Consider the following 15,510-nt stretch of genomic DNA (forward strand, 5'->3'; position numbering starts at 1 on the left):
AAAATTGCCCCTCTGTTGTACTGGGAGAACCACTGTACTAGAAGAACAGGGAGAAAATCAGTGTGGCTAGAGTATATAATAAGATCAAGGATAGGGAGAGAAAGAGATGGTGAGAATGGAAGTGAGCAAGGGCTGGATTTCGTACAGGGCTTCAAAGGTTATGTCATGGTTTAGATTCTTATGAGCATTGCAGAACTTTTGCAGGGTTTAAAACTTGTGATTAAAATGATCAAGTCACTGTTTCTAAAAGACAACTTTGGCTGCAGTATGAAGAAATTTAAAGAGTGAGGTGAGTGGATTTGGAGGCTAATATAGTGATCCAGGTGAGAACTTGTTAGGGTGATGGCCTTGGCATTGGAAAAAGTGAATAGATTGGCGACATATATTGGTAGTGGAGAGAACATAGGGATTAGCTGGATGTGAAGAGTAAGCAAAAAGAGATTTCAAGGATGATTCTAATGTGTATTACATTCAAATAAATGCACAGAATTACTGGCCAACCTAAAGCTTTCAAGTCAGTATAAGACCAGTCCATTAGGGGTTACAGTTAAAAAAATCATGGAACTTCAAATCAGGAGACCTGGGTTCCAGATCAGTGTTGTTGCTTTTCAGCTATAAAACTGTTAGCATGATGTGAGCTTTAGCTTTTCAGAATTGAGTGGTTCGGATACAGATACAAGATAAAGACTATAGTTGATACAGCTTTATTGAAGTATAATTGACATACTGCAAACCTTACATATTTATCATGTATAGTTGAGGTTGGTCCGAGTGCAGTGGTGTTTACTACTAACAGCCAGTTTCAGATTTCCTTTGTTGCTTCTCCACACCCACTGCTTCACTTGACCAGCCAATCAATCAGTCAGTCAGTCAATCAGAAGTTTATGGCCAGGTGTGGTGGGTGACGCCCGTAATCCCAGTATTTTGGGAGGCCTCTGTGGGAGGATCGCTTGAGGCCAGGAGTTCTAGACCAGTCTGAGCAACATAGCAAGACCCCATCTCTACAAAAAATTGGCCAGGTGCAGTGATGTCCCTGTAGTCCCAGCTACCTGGGAGGTTGAGGCAAGAGGATCACTGGAGCCCAGGAGTAAAGTACAGTTTGATAAGTTTTGTTATATCATATATACCTGTGAAACTCTTAAATTGTCATCAAGATAGTGAACACCCAAAAGTATACTGATGCTCTTTTGTAATCTCTCCCTCCTACTCCTTTTTTTCCCTACCACTGATCTGTTTTTTTGTCACTGTAGATTAGTTTGCATTTTCTAGAGTTTTATAGAAATGGAATCATTGTGTATTCTTTTTTTGTCTGACTTGTTTCACTCAGCAGTTAAGATGCATCCCTGTTGTTGCATGTATCAAAAATCATTCTTTTTTATTGCTGAGTAGTATTTCATTGTATATATGGACCATAGCAGTCCTTAATGTTTGCTCACCTAATAATAGAGCTTCAAAATACATAGAACAAAACTGAACAGAACTACAAGGAGAAATAGACAAATCACATTTATAGTTAGAGATATCAGCAATCCTCTCTTCTCAACTGATAGAAAAAGTAGAAAGTCAGCAAGAATATAGAAAACTTGAATAACAATACCAACCAATTTGACCTAATTGTCATTATAAAACATTTTACCCTAACAGCAGGATACATATCCATCCATCCATCCTTCCTTCCTTCCTTTCTTTCTTTCTTTTTTTTTTTTTTTTTATATTGAGACAGAGTCTCACTCTGTTGCCTGGGCTGGAGTGCCGTGCCGTCAGCCTAGCTCACAGCAACCTCAAACTCAGGCTCAAGCAATCCTCCTGCCTCAGCCTCCCGAGTAGCTGGGACTACAGGCATGTGCCACCATGCCTGGTTAATTTTTTCTGTACATATTTTTAGTTGTCCATATAATTTCTTTCTATTTTTAGTAGAGACGGGGTCTTGCTCTTGCTCAGGCTGGTCTTGAACTTGTGAGCTCAAAGGATCCACCCACCTCGGCCTCCCAGAATGCTAGGATTACAGACGTGAGCCACCACGCCTGGCCTACATATTCCTTTCAAGTGCATTTTTACCAAGTGGAGATCATCCTCTAGGCCATAAAAAAGTATCAATAAATTTTAAAAGATTCAAGTCATCCAAACTGTATGCTCTAAAATGGAATTAAATTAGAAATTGATAACTGGAAATCTGTAAATAATTGGAAAGTAAATTATACCCCTTTAACTTACTCATGGATTAAAGAAGAAATCAAAAGGAAAATTAGAAAGTATTTTGAACTGAACGAAAATGAAAACACAATATATTAGAATTTGTGGGATGCTACTAAAAGCAGTGCTTAGGAAAAATGTATAGCACTAAATACCTACATCACAAAAAAAAGGTCTGAAATCATTGACGTTGGCTTCTACCTTAAGTCAGAAAAAGAGCAAATTAAACCCAGAGTAAACAGAGGAAAGGAAGTGATAAAAGATCGGAGTGGAAATCAATAAAATTGAAAACAAGAAAACAGGGAAAATAAATCAAAAACTGGTAATTTGACAAGATCAATAAAATTGATAGACCTCTAGCCAAACTCTTAGAAAAAAAGATACAAATTAATCAATATCAAGAATTAAGAGAGATGACATCACTGTAGTCTTACAGATATTGACGAGATAATAAGGGAATATTAAGAACACCTTTGTAAAATTGACAATTAAATAAATAGACCTATTCCTTGAAAGACACAAAGTACCAAAACTCAAGAAGTGGAGAACTTAATAGCCCTATATCTATTAAGGAAATTGAATTTGTAGTTAAAATCTTCCCACAAAGAAAACTCCAGGCCTAAATGTTGTCACTGGTGAATTCTACCAAACATTTAAGGAAGAAATAATATCAGTTCTTTGCAAATGCTTCAAGAAAATAGAAAAGGAGAAAATACTTTCCAACTTATTTTACAAGGCCAGCGTTACCCTGATATCAAAATCATATAAGTACATCACAAGAAAAAACCTGCAAAATAAAATCTATATCTGTTTTCAGAAAACTCCCTTGTCAACATAGATATAAAAATTCTAACAAAAATTTTAGCAGATAAAATTCAACACTATATTTAAAAGATAATACATCATGGCCAGTGGGTCTATCCTAGGAATGCAAAGTTGGTTTAACACTTGAAGTGAATGTAATTCTCCTTGTTAATAAACAAGAAGGAAAACAATGTGGTAGTTTTTTTCTTTTTAAATTATTCTAAATTCAGCTGACAGTGAGACCATGTGATAGTTTTAATAGACACAGAAAAAGCATTTGGTGAAATCCAACATCAACTACTAGTAAAAACTCTTAGCATGTTACGAATACAAAGAAGTGCTTCAACCCGATAAAGAGTGTTTACCGGTAATCTTCAGCTAACAGCATACCTAATGGTTGAAGACTGAATGCTTGGCTCCTAAGGTCAGGCAAGTTGGAATGTCTGTTCGTCCACTCTAATATTGTACTGAAGGTTCCAGCCGGTATAGTATATCAATAAAAATAATCAAAAGGCATCCAGATTTGAAAGGAAGAAGCAAAATGATTTGCAGACAACATGATTGTGGAACATCTGATGGAATCTACGAATGAAACTACTAGAACTAAGAAATGAATTCAGCAGGGTTGCAGGATACAAGATCAATATACAAAAAGTCAATTTATGTTTCTATATACTAGCAACAAACAATTGAAATTTAAAAAATTGGCACCATTTACAGTAGTGTCAAAAATATGAAATATAGTAGTCTCCTCTTCTCCATGGTTTCGCCTTCTTCTGTTTCAGTTATCAGCAGTCAATCACTATCTGAAAGTATTACATGGAAAATTCCAGAAGTAAACAATTTATAAGTTTTAAATTGCAAGCTTTTTTGAGTAGTGTAGTGAAATCTGGTGCAGTTTCACTCTGTCCAGCCTGGGACACGAATCATCCCTTCCCAGCATATCCACCGCATATGCTACCCCCCAGTTAGTCACCTAATAGCCATCTCAGTTATCAGATTGACAGTCACTTGTGTTCAACTAACCCTTCCTTTACTTAATAATGGCCTTAAAGTGCAAGAGTAGTGATGCTGGCAGTTTGGATATGCCAAAGAGAAGCCGTAAAGTGCTTCCTTTAAGTGAAAAAGTGAAAGTTTTTGATTTAATAAGGAAAGAAAAAAATTGTATGCTGAGGTTGCTGGCATTTACAGTAAGAACCATTCTTCTGTCTGTGAAATCATAAAGAAAAAAAAAAGAAATTCATGCATGGTATGTGTAGAGTTTGGCACTATCCACGATTTCAGGCATCCACTAGGAGTCTTGGAACGTATCCCCCTGTGGATAAAGGTGGATTATTGTACTCCGGGTAAAGCTGACAAAAGATGCACGATACCTGTATGGTAAAAATTTCAAAACATTGCTGAGAGAAATTAAAGAAGATCTAAATAAATGTAGAGATACTTTGTTCATGGATCAGAAAACTAATCATTAAGATCAGCTTTTCCCAAATTGATGTGTAGATTTAACATACATTGCAATAAAATCCAACAGCTTTTTTTGTAGGAATTGCCTAGCTGATTGTAAAATTCATTTGGAGAGGCAAAGAACTTAGCTAAAACAACTTTGAAAAAGAACAACAAAGTAAGAGATCTAATACTATCCGATTTCCAGCCTTAGTTTAAAGATTTTACATTAAGACAAATGGATCAATGGAACAGACTGGCATCCAGAAATAGACACATACATCCACAACTGATCTTTGATAAAGGTAGAAAGGTAAGTGTAGAAAGGATAGTTTTTTCAATGACTGTTTCTAGAACAATTGGATATCCATATATATTTGATTTTTTTTAAAAAAATGGAAATTTTAAAACCATGTGTATTTTAGACTAGTGCAGTGATTGCCATTTGGTCTTAGTATATTGGTACATGAATTTGAACTAGGTTGTAATCTTTTTTTTAGGATACATTTCAATCTAGAAGTCTGAGAAATAAAGTTGGAAAAAATTCACTGTACTTGGGTATTTTCATTTCAGTGAATTTTTGTTAGGGGAGAAGACATATGCATTAGATCAGATGTTCTAAACATTATCTTTAGTTTCTAGTTCTTATTTATTATGTCTGATTTTCTCTCCTGTTTCCTTTATAGGTTGGGAAGGAGAAAATGCTCAAGGTGAAGATTGTGAAGATTCATCCTTTGGAGAAAGTAGATGAAGAGGCCACTGAGAAAAAATCTGATGGTGCCTGTGATTCTCCATCAAGTGACAAAGAGAATTCCAGTCAAATTGCTCAGGACCATCAGAAGAAGGAGGCAGTCGTAAAAGAGGATGAAGGAAGGAGAGAGAGTATTAGTATGTATGATGCTAGCTCTCCTTAGTGAGTTATGAGACCCTATTTATTTTATTATACACTAGTCTTTCAGAGTTCTCTAGCAACTAAATGTGTACTCGAGTTTTTTTCAGTTGACGTGATTTTGTTCATTTATGATTCAGAAAAACAACTAAAATGTCTGTAAAGTGAGTCAAGACTTAAATCTTCCTGAACAATTGAGATCACTGGGAAGTCATTTCCTCTAGTTGCTTAGAAATCTTATGTACACATTCTTAGCTACTCAAGATGGCAAAGGTTTGTTTTCCTTTTCTCTTAAAGTAGAAAATATGTACATAAGTGTGTAGGGGGGTGATCAAGGTAGGAGGGGCAAATTATTCTCATCCCTGTTGCTCTTCACATTGCAAGCCGATGGAGTGGTTTTAAGATATAGCTGACCCTTCAACAACAGAGGTTTAAACTGCATGGGTCTGTGTATGCATGAATTTTTTTCAGTGAATATTTTGGAAAATTTTTTGGAGATTTGTGACAATTTGAAAAATCTTCCAGATCAACTGTGTAGTCTAGAGATATCAAAAAAAAAAAAAAGAAAAAAGAAAAAGATATATGTCATGAAGGCATAAAACATATGCTAATACTATTTTATTTACTACCATATATATACAAATCTATTATAAAAAGTTAAACCTTATCAAAATTTATGCACACACAGATTATACATGGCACCATTTGCAGTAGAGAGATGTAAACAAATATAAAGGTGCAGTATTAAATAACTGCATAAAACTACAGTAGTACTGTACTACTGTAATAATTTCATAGCAACCTCTTGTTGCTATTGCCGTGAACTCAGGTGTTGCCAGTATCTGCTTAAAACTTCATGTAATGCTAATCATCTCCAAGTGAGAAGTTCTTTTGTCCAGTAAATTGCTCATCCCTCAAAATTCTCACATACTTTTTATCCTGTTTAGTGCAATACCTTAAACCTTGAATAACATCATAGGACCCATACAGAGTGCCACCAGTGATGCTGGAAGTGCTCTCAGAAAGCAGAGAAAAGTCATGCCTTATTAGAAAAATTTGGATTACTTGATATGTACTGTAGATGGAGGTCTGCTGCTGTAGTTGCCCCATTTCAAGATAAATGAATCCAGTGTATGGACCACTGTAAAAAAAAAAAGAAAAGGAAATTTGTGAAGTTATTGTTGCAGCCACACCAGCAGGCACAAAAACCTTGCACTTTTGCAAAATACCCTTTTATCTCATATTGAAAATGCAGCTTTTATATGGGTGCAGGATTCCTATAAGAAAGGCATATCTATAGACTATATGATTTGAGAAAAAGCAGTCATATAACTTAAAGCAAAAAGGAAGATGAAGGATCCAAAACTAGAGAATTTAATGCCAGCAAAAGGATCTTTTTACCATTTCAGAAAGGTTTGGCTTAATGTCAAGATAACAGTAGGAGTAGCTTCTGCCGTCCAATATATAATACATTTAATATACAAAATATGTGTGAGTTTACTTTCTGATATTGGTAAAGCTTCCAAGTCAACAGTAGGCTATTAGTGGTAAAGTTTTTGGGGAGTCAAAAATTATATGTGAGGTGGGCACAGTGGCTCACGCCTGTAATCCTAGTACTCTGGGAGGCCGAGGTGGGTGGATCCTTTGAGCTCAGGAGTTTGAGACCAGCCTGAACGAGAGCAAGACCCCGTCTCTACTAAAAATAGAAAGAAATTATATGGACAACTAAAAATATATATAGAAAAAATTAGCCGGGCATGGTGGCGCATGCCTGTAGTCCCAGCTACTCAGGAGGCTGAGGCAGAAGGATCACTTGAGCCCAGGAGTTGGAGGTTGCTATGAACTAAGCTGACACCACGGCACACTAGCCTGGGCAACAGAGTGAGACTCTGTCTCAAAAAAAAAAAATTATATATATATATATATATGTATATATATATGTGTGGATTTTTGACTGCACTGGCATTTGGTGCCCCTAACCCCTGTGCAATTCAAGACTCAGCTGTACTTCCTTCTATCTATATTGTGTAATCTAAGTTCATCTCAGATGGGAGCTGATAGAATTCTGAAACACTGGTGTCTAAAAGTAGTTTTTAGGGACCTGAAGACTCTAAAAATAATGTTTTAAAATTTGAAGAACTGAAACTTAGCCCACAGGGAAAATTATTCAGTCTATGAGGTCGTTTTTTTTTTTTTTTAGTCTGTAAAATAAGGAATTTGATTGGACTAGTTTCCTTTTGTCTCCAAAAACATGAGTGCACAAGGTGTTTGAAGTATACTGACCCCCACTCCCCGTGATTATTAGAGGATCAGGTAATTTTACCTCATTAACTGTTACAGACTTTAGATTAGAGTGCTACCTTAGAATGTTATGTTGTCTGTCTCCCATTCTGTTTTGTCTCTCCAGAGTTTTGGACATGTGCAGATGGTTTTAGAGGGACTTATTGTAGTCTGAAAGAACCCCCCTTTTTATTTTTTTATTTACGTTTTTTTTTAATTTTTTTTTTTTTTTTTTTTTTTTTTTTTTTAGAATAGAAACTGGGTCTCACTCTTGCTCAGGCTGGTCTCAAACTCCTGACCTCACGCGATCCTCCTGCCTCGGCCTCCCAGAGTGCTGGGATTAACTCTTGAGACTATCGTTGCAACTGGCCCACCCCAGTTATTGATACTTCAGTTTTGTTTTCTGCTCTGTTATATGAATGCTCATGTCTATATTTTCCAGTTTCTCTCTCCTTCTTTTTGATATTGAAGTTTTGTAATATGGGCATTACTTACAATTCCTTGAAGTTGAGAAATGTTTTGGTTTGAATGTTTTGGTTAGGAGTTGGCTGATGATATGTCATCTAACACTTTCTTTCTAGAATCAGATTGTTGAAATACCAGTGATATATTACTAGTTTTATGCCTGAAGCATTATTGTACCAGGAACCCCAACTTTTAGGCTTGACTTCTTTTTTAGTGGGTTCTATGCCTAAGTTTAGGTTTGAATTTTGGGGTTATAATGTTATTATTACTACGTGAAAATAGGTAGGTGGGGTAAGGAATTGATGTTGTGACATATTCCTAATGTTTTCTGGGGAAAATTGATTAGAATTTCCATGGGAATTTGATAGACAAATTCCAATATATGTAATATTTTCTTACCAGATGACCTCGCCTTCTACTTTATGGGGAAAAAATAATGTTTTAGGCAGGAACTTTTCATTTTGTGTTCTTAACCTCCTCATAAATTTCTGTATTCTTCCTCCATCTTGGAAGGGGACTGTCTTTCCTTTTGGCCAAGACACTTGTGCTTTGGATTCTATTTCCTCTTACTCTTCTTAAGGACTTGGGTTAACTTTTATTATTCTACTCTACAGTGTTTTCAACTCTCTCATAAGGTTCTTCTCAACTTATAAACAAAGTCCCATTTTCTAAAGAGAATAACCCGTCCTCCCTTGATTCTCTTGTTTTCTGCCTTATCCATTCAAACTTATATCCTTGAGAATGCTATCTCTATCTTCTGACTGTCAGTTTTCTTCATTATGCTGTTGTGATCTAACTTATGTCACTTCACTCCTGAAACAATTCCTAATAAGGTTGTAGGTGACCTCCTGATTGCCAGATGCAGAGATTTCTTCTTAGTCTGTGCTTAAATTTTCTTTTGAGACAGAATCTTGCTCTGTTGCCCCAGGTGGAGTGCAGTGGCATCATCATAGCTCACAGCAACCTCAAACTGCTGGGCTCAAGTGATCCTCCTTCCTTAGCCTCCCAAGTAGCTGAGACTACAGGTGCATGCCATGATGCTGGGCTAGTTTTTCTGTTTTTGGTAGAGATGGGGTCTCGCTCTTGCTGAGGCTGGTCTCAAACTCATGAGCTCAAGTAATCCTCCCACCTCAGCCTCCCAGAGTGCTAGGGTTATAGGCGTGCGTCACCGCACCCGGCCTGTGCTTTAATTTTCTGTTACATTTAACACTGTTGGTTAGTCTCATATCTTTTACTTTGATGCCACTGTCTTGTGGGTCTCTGAGTGTTATGCTTTTTTACCTCCTTTTTTTCCCTGCCATTCCTTAGATTTTTTTCATAGAGTTATATTTTTTGCCTTCTTTATATTTTTCAGTCTACATACTGTCTGGTTGTATCTGATCTGTGCCCATAGTTTATACTCTTACCTATATGTAGGGTGATGATTCTCAAGCCTAGGTCAGACTTAACTTCAGACCTAATGCTCAGTTGTGTGTCCGCCAGACAACTCAAATTCACACACCTGAAGGTAAATTGATCTTACTCTTCTTGTCTCCCAAGACAAGTAAACATGAACCCTGCTATTCTTTCCACATTCTCTTATTTTGCCTACAATTGGCTCAGTCTCTAAGGCAGAAAACTTGGAAACTTTTAACATTCCCACATATAGGTGGTCACCAGGTCTGTCTCCTAAATACCTCTTGTTTCTTTCCTTCTCCATTCCATTCAGATGTTTAGCATTTTTTTTTTTTTTTTTTTTTTTGAGACAGAGTCTCACTTTGTTGCCCAGGCTAGAGTGAGTGCCGTGGCATCAGCCTAGCTCACAGCAACCTCAGACTCCTCGGCTTAAGCGATCCTACTGCCTCAGCCTCCCGAGCAGCTGGGACTACAGGCATGCGCCACTATGGCCGACTAATTTTTTCTATATAGATTTTTAGTTGGCCATATAATTTCTTTTTATTTTTAGTAGAGATGGGGGTCTCGCTCTTGCTCAGGCTGGTCTTGAACTCCTGACCTCGAGCGATCCACCTGCCTCAGCCTCCCAGAGTGCTAGGATTACAGGCGTGAGCCACCGCGCCCGGCCCAGATGTTTAGCATTGTAGCTTCTAATTTCTTTACCTTCAGTCTCACCTTCCCGTTTGTTTCATCTTCTGCTAAAATTTTCTTATTTTAACATCAGTGATCTTTCCAAAATGTATACTAGTTAGACCAAAAATCTTCCTTTCGTTCCATAGTGCTTACAAGACAAATTCTAATCTCTTTAAGTGGTATACAACGCCCTTTATAATCTGGTTTTGGCTTACCTTTTTTAGTCTTATTTTTGTTTATGCTGTACGTCGTATTCAGCCATACTTCATTGCTTGCAATCTGAGCAAGTCATATTCTTTTTTAGGTTCTTTCCTGCCTACCTACTAGACTAAGTTAGGTATTCCTTCTCTGTACTCCTAGTATTTTTCTTTTTCAACCTCTAATATAGTATTTACCACATTGTATTGTAATTTTTTACTTGTTGACTTCCCCTAAAACTTTAGCTCCTTGAAATTAAAGACATTATGATTCATCTTTGCTATATCACCTAGTGCCTGATGCAGAGTAGTTGTTTAGTAAGACTGTTACTGAATGAATGACTAGAATTAGAAGAATATGTTTTTCACTAATTTTCTGTTGATTTGACTAGATGACAGAGCACGTAGATCTCCACGAAAACTTCCTACTTCATTGAAAAAAGGAGAAAGGAAATGGGCTCCTCCAAAATTTCTGCCTCACAAATATGATGTGAAACTACAAAATGAAGATAAGGTTAGTTGACAGTTTATATTAAATTCTTGTATGTATGTTTAAGGAGATATCATAGGGTTGGTTTTCTTGGAGAAAATGTGCTAAAGAAAAATATAAATGAAAGTCTTTGTACAACAGATACTGAGTGGTTTTCTGGTCTCAGTAATTATGATTTGAAGTTAAATTATATTTGCTTTCCTGGGGGGATAGCATGCTTTTCCTCTTTTTTATAGGAATTACTAGGGTATAAGTAATTTATATTTGAGCCGCAAACTCAGTTTGAAAAATAAGAACCTGTTCCCAGCAGTCATGAACTTTCTCCAAGGAAATACCTCTTCCCAATTAAAAGTAGAGCAGTCATTTTTGTAATATAATTAAACTCAGAAATTGAGTCAACTCTGTAATTGGTGCTTTTACAAGAAGTCTTGTAAAGTTATGAGCTAATAATTCACAACAGTAAATACCCTTAAATAATTTAGTAATATATTTTATTAATTGTAAGATGTTCAGTTTTTATATGTGAAGTGTCCAGAATTAGGATTTATCTTAAAACCAATGGGCAAGGATTTTTTTTTTTTTTTAGTGTTACATAACATAATGAGTTTCATTGATTACATCTTAGATTCTAAGAAATATGGTATGTTACTTTCAGGTATTCCTACACCTGTATGTATAGAATCTTACTACTTCTCACTGGAAAGAAGTAGGTTAGGGCACTGGGTGTGGAAACCAGTTGCACATTTGTCTTTAGGCATAACCGTTTTATAGAAGAAACAGCCAAAACCTGAGAAGTTTAATAACTGTCAAAGTTCCTAATTTAGTAAATGCGATTGGGAAGGATTATAATCCAGATCTTTGGCCACTTTATTTATATTGTTTTTTTCCTGCCTCAGAATGTTGACAAGTCTTTTTTTTTTTTTGGTTGAGACAGAGTCTCACTTTGTTGCCCAGGCTAGAGTGAGTGCCGTGGCGTCAGCTTAGCTCACAGCAACCTCAGACTCCTCGGCTTAAGCGATCCTACTGCCTCAGCCTCCCGAGTAGCTGGGACTACAGGCATGCGCCACTATGCCCGGCTAATTTTTTTCTATATAGATTTTTAGTTGTCCATATAATGTCTTTCTATTTTTAGTAGTCCATATAATGTCTTTCTATTTTTAGTAGAGACGGGGTCTCGCTCAGGCTGGTCTCGAACTCCTGACCTTGAGCAATCCACCCGCCTCGGCCTCCCAGAGTGCTAGGATTACAGGCGTGAGCCACCGCGCCCGGCCCGACAAGTCTTATTCTATTCTGACTCATTTGTTTTATGGTTAGTAACTATATGATGTGGCTGGATTGTTAGGATTTTTTTTATATTTGAAAATTGGATGTTAAATAAAATTTTTTGCTAAATTTCATACCTCTCGTTCAGCAAGGTAGCTGAATAAAATATACTAAGGAGTCTCAACCACTTCTTTAGTTACCGTTTGTATTCTTATTGATGAGTGTAAATTGTTTTGTTCACATGTAGTTATTAACACATTGGTTATAGGAAGACAAAATGCAAATAATAAAAAAAGAAATGATATCAAATCTCACACTCCTTAGTAATTGGTGAATATAGTTGTGGTTAATGGTGGTTAGCTCTTTTTTTTTTTCTTTTTATAATTTTTTATTTTATTTTTTATTTATTTATTTATTTTGAGACAGAGTCTTACTCTGTTGCCTGGGCTAAAGTGCCGTGGCGTTAGCCTAGCTCACACCAACCTCCAACTCCTGGGCTCAAGCAATCCTCCTGTCTCAGCCTCCCGAGTAGCTGGGACTACAGGCATGCGCCACTATGCCCGGCTAATTTTTTCTATATATTTTTAGTTGTCCAGCTAATTTCTTTCTATTTTTTTTTAGTAGAGACGGGATCTCGCTCTTGCTCAGGCTGGTCTCGAACTCCTGAGCTCAAACGAGCCACCTGCCTCGGCCTCCCAGAGTGCTGGGATTACAGGCGTGAGCCACCGTGCCCAATCTGGTAGTTAGCTCTTAAATGACTTTTACAAGTAGGAATTTTTTGTTTTCTTTTCTTTTTTGGCGGGGGGTGGGGAGGGGACAGAGTCTTGCTGTGTTGCCCTGGGTAAGAGTGGTGCAATGGCGTTGTCATAGCTCACTGCAACCTCAAACTCCGGGGCCCAAGCGATCCTCCTGCTTCAGCCTCCTGAGTACTGTGGGCCACCATACCTGCTAATTTTTTCTATTTTTGGCATAGACGGGGTCTTGCCTTTGTTCAGGCTGATCTCCAACTCCTGACCTCAAGTGGTCCTCCTGCCTCGGCCTCCCAGAGTGTTAGGATTACAGGCATGATTCACTTCGCCCGGCAGAAATATTCTGATAATTTGCTTTTTTCATTTACTGTATGGTAATCATCTATAATGTCATAAAATTTTCTTCCAAAGCAATATTCTCAAATTTTAGTGTGCATGATAGTCACCAGAGGAGCTTATTAAGTATGTAGATTCCTAAGTGCTATTGCCAGAGATTCTTATGATTCATTAAGTTAGTGGTGAGGCCCAAGCATCTGCTTATAAATAGATGATTCTGATGAATTTGTCCTGAATAGGAAACTTTTTTTTCCTTATGACTGCACAGTGTCCATTATATGTATGTATTTTAATTTTTAAAATGTCTTACTGATGTACCTTTAGGTAATACTTCCTCCCCATATTTTACTATATTAGCAGTTGATGATGACTTGTCCATTTACTTTTTTTTTTTTTGAGACAGAGTCTTGCTCTGTTGCCCGGGCTAGAGTGAGTGCCGTGGCGTCAGCCTAGCTCACAGCAACCTCAAACTCCTGGGCTCAAGTGATCCTACTGCCTCAGCCTCCCGAGTAGCTGGGACTACAGGCACGCGCCACCATGCCTGGCTAATTTTTTTTTTCTATGTATATTTTTAGCTGTCCATATAATTTCTTTCTATTTTTAGTAGAGACGAGGTCTCGCTCTTGCTCAGGCTGGTCTCTAACTCCTGAGCTCAAACAATCCGCCCATCTCGGCCTCCCAGAGTGCTAGGATTACAGGCGTGAGCCACCGCGCCAGGCCCATTTACTTCTTACTATAAATTCTTGACAAGAGTAATTCTTGGTTGAAAGGGTACATACATTTTTAGGACTTTGATACATATTGAAAAATTGCCTAGGGATACCTTTAAATTGACATTCTGTATTTGAAAATTATTCTACATTTTCTTCTATATAATTTGTAGCCCTGTTTTTATAGATTAATTGTGATTTTTCTGGAGAGAACACAAATTTTTGTTCTCATTGGTTAATTACTTTTTACCCCAATAGTGAGTTATTTATATTTGTTACCTAGATCATCAGCAATGTGCCAGCGGACAGCTTGATTCGTACAGAGCGCCCACCAAATAAGGAGATACTTCGATACTTTATACGGCATAATGCATTACGGGCTGGTACTGGTGAAAATGCACCTTGGGTGGTAGAAGATGAATTGGTGAAGAAATATTCCCTGCCCAGCAAGTTCAGTGACTTTTTACTTGATCCATATAAGGTAAGGTTATCATTAATTTTTCGACAGCAAGATAAAGCACTATTAGATGAGCTTATTTTCTTTAGTGGTGCCAGTAGGAATTAGATTTATAGCACATTTTGAATTGTAACATCAGATAATGAATTCAGAAATTTTCAGATGTATCAGTTTCATTAAAGTTGTTATATAGGGTTGATCAGAGGCCATATTGAATATCTCTCCTACTTCAATTTATTTTTGATTATGCTTGCATAACTGAAAAATAGAAAAAATAAATACCTGTGCTTTTTTCCCTCACATCCTTTTTAGAATGAGGTATGGTATAAATATAAAAAATATTTTGTGAACTGATTCCTAAAAATGAGAACGGCTTTTGTATGTCAGACAAGATGATCAAATATACTTGCAGCCTTGAAAAGAACCTGCAATGAGTATTCCTTTGTGTGACAGGTTAGTAGAAAACCTAGCGTTTTTCTCTTGACAGAGATTAAAAGGGTTTTTTCTTTAACCATCTCATCTGATCTTCAGAACATTTTTGTGAAGTCAAATGATGTATATATTAATCTTATATTATAGATGGATAACCTCAGGCCTAGTCTAATTAGAACCAACAGAAAATGAATGACAAGATTTAAAACACTGGCTTAGTGTTTTGGATTGTCTTTTTCATCTCAGGGTTTATCCGATAAGATTTTTAGATTTAACTTATTAGCATACTGGCTGATATTTTCATCTTGGTTTCTGGGCCAGAATAGGGCTAGGAAAGGACTGTGGATCCATTAAAACTATGTCAGACTTCCAGGATTTCTTTTTTCCAATTCCTTTTAATTATGAACAAATAAAGACATCTTAAATTATAACAACTAAATTACTTGGGTAGATTATGCTGACAAAAGCATATTCAAAAATAATTTTTTTTTTTTTTTTTTTTTTTTTTTTTTTGAGACAGAGTCTCAATCTCTTCCCTGGGTTAGAGTGCCGTGGTGTCAGCCTAGCTCACAGCAACCTCAAACTCCTGGGCTCAAGCGATCTTCCTGCCGCAGCCTCCCGAGTAGCTGGGACTACAGGCACACACCACCAGGCCCAGCTAATTTTTTTATATATACTTTTAGTTGTCCAGATAATTTCTTTCTATTTTTTTTAGTAGAGATGGGGTCTTGCATT

General features: G+C 36.9%; 1 protein-coding gene across 2 annotated transcripts in view; it reads left to right on the plus strand.

Moving 5' to 3' along the window:
* The window catches only part of BAZ1B (bromodomain adjacent to zinc finger domain 1B), a 73,619-nt gene that overhangs the window by 16,720 nt on the left and 41,389 nt on the right, over positions 1 to 15,510 (plus strand). For both annotated transcript variants that reach the window (XM_069486327.1, XM_069486326.1), the window contains exons 4-6: positions 5,127 to 5,328; positions 10,731 to 10,852; positions 14,170 to 14,367. In XM_069486327.1, coding sequence (XP_069342428.1) covers positions 5,127 to 5,328; positions 10,731 to 10,852; positions 14,170 to 14,367 — 522 coding nt within the window. The remainder of the gene's footprint in view (positions 1 to 5,126; positions 5,329 to 10,730; positions 10,853 to 14,169; positions 14,368 to 15,510) is intronic.

Source organism: Eulemur rufifrons, chromosome 14, assembly GCF_041146395.1.
Source record: "Eulemur rufifrons isolate Redbay chromosome 14, OSU_ERuf_1, whole genome shotgun sequence".
In the NCBI taxonomy this organism is placed as follows: domain Eukaryota; kingdom Metazoa; phylum Chordata; class Mammalia; order Primates; family Lemuridae; genus Eulemur; species Eulemur rufifrons.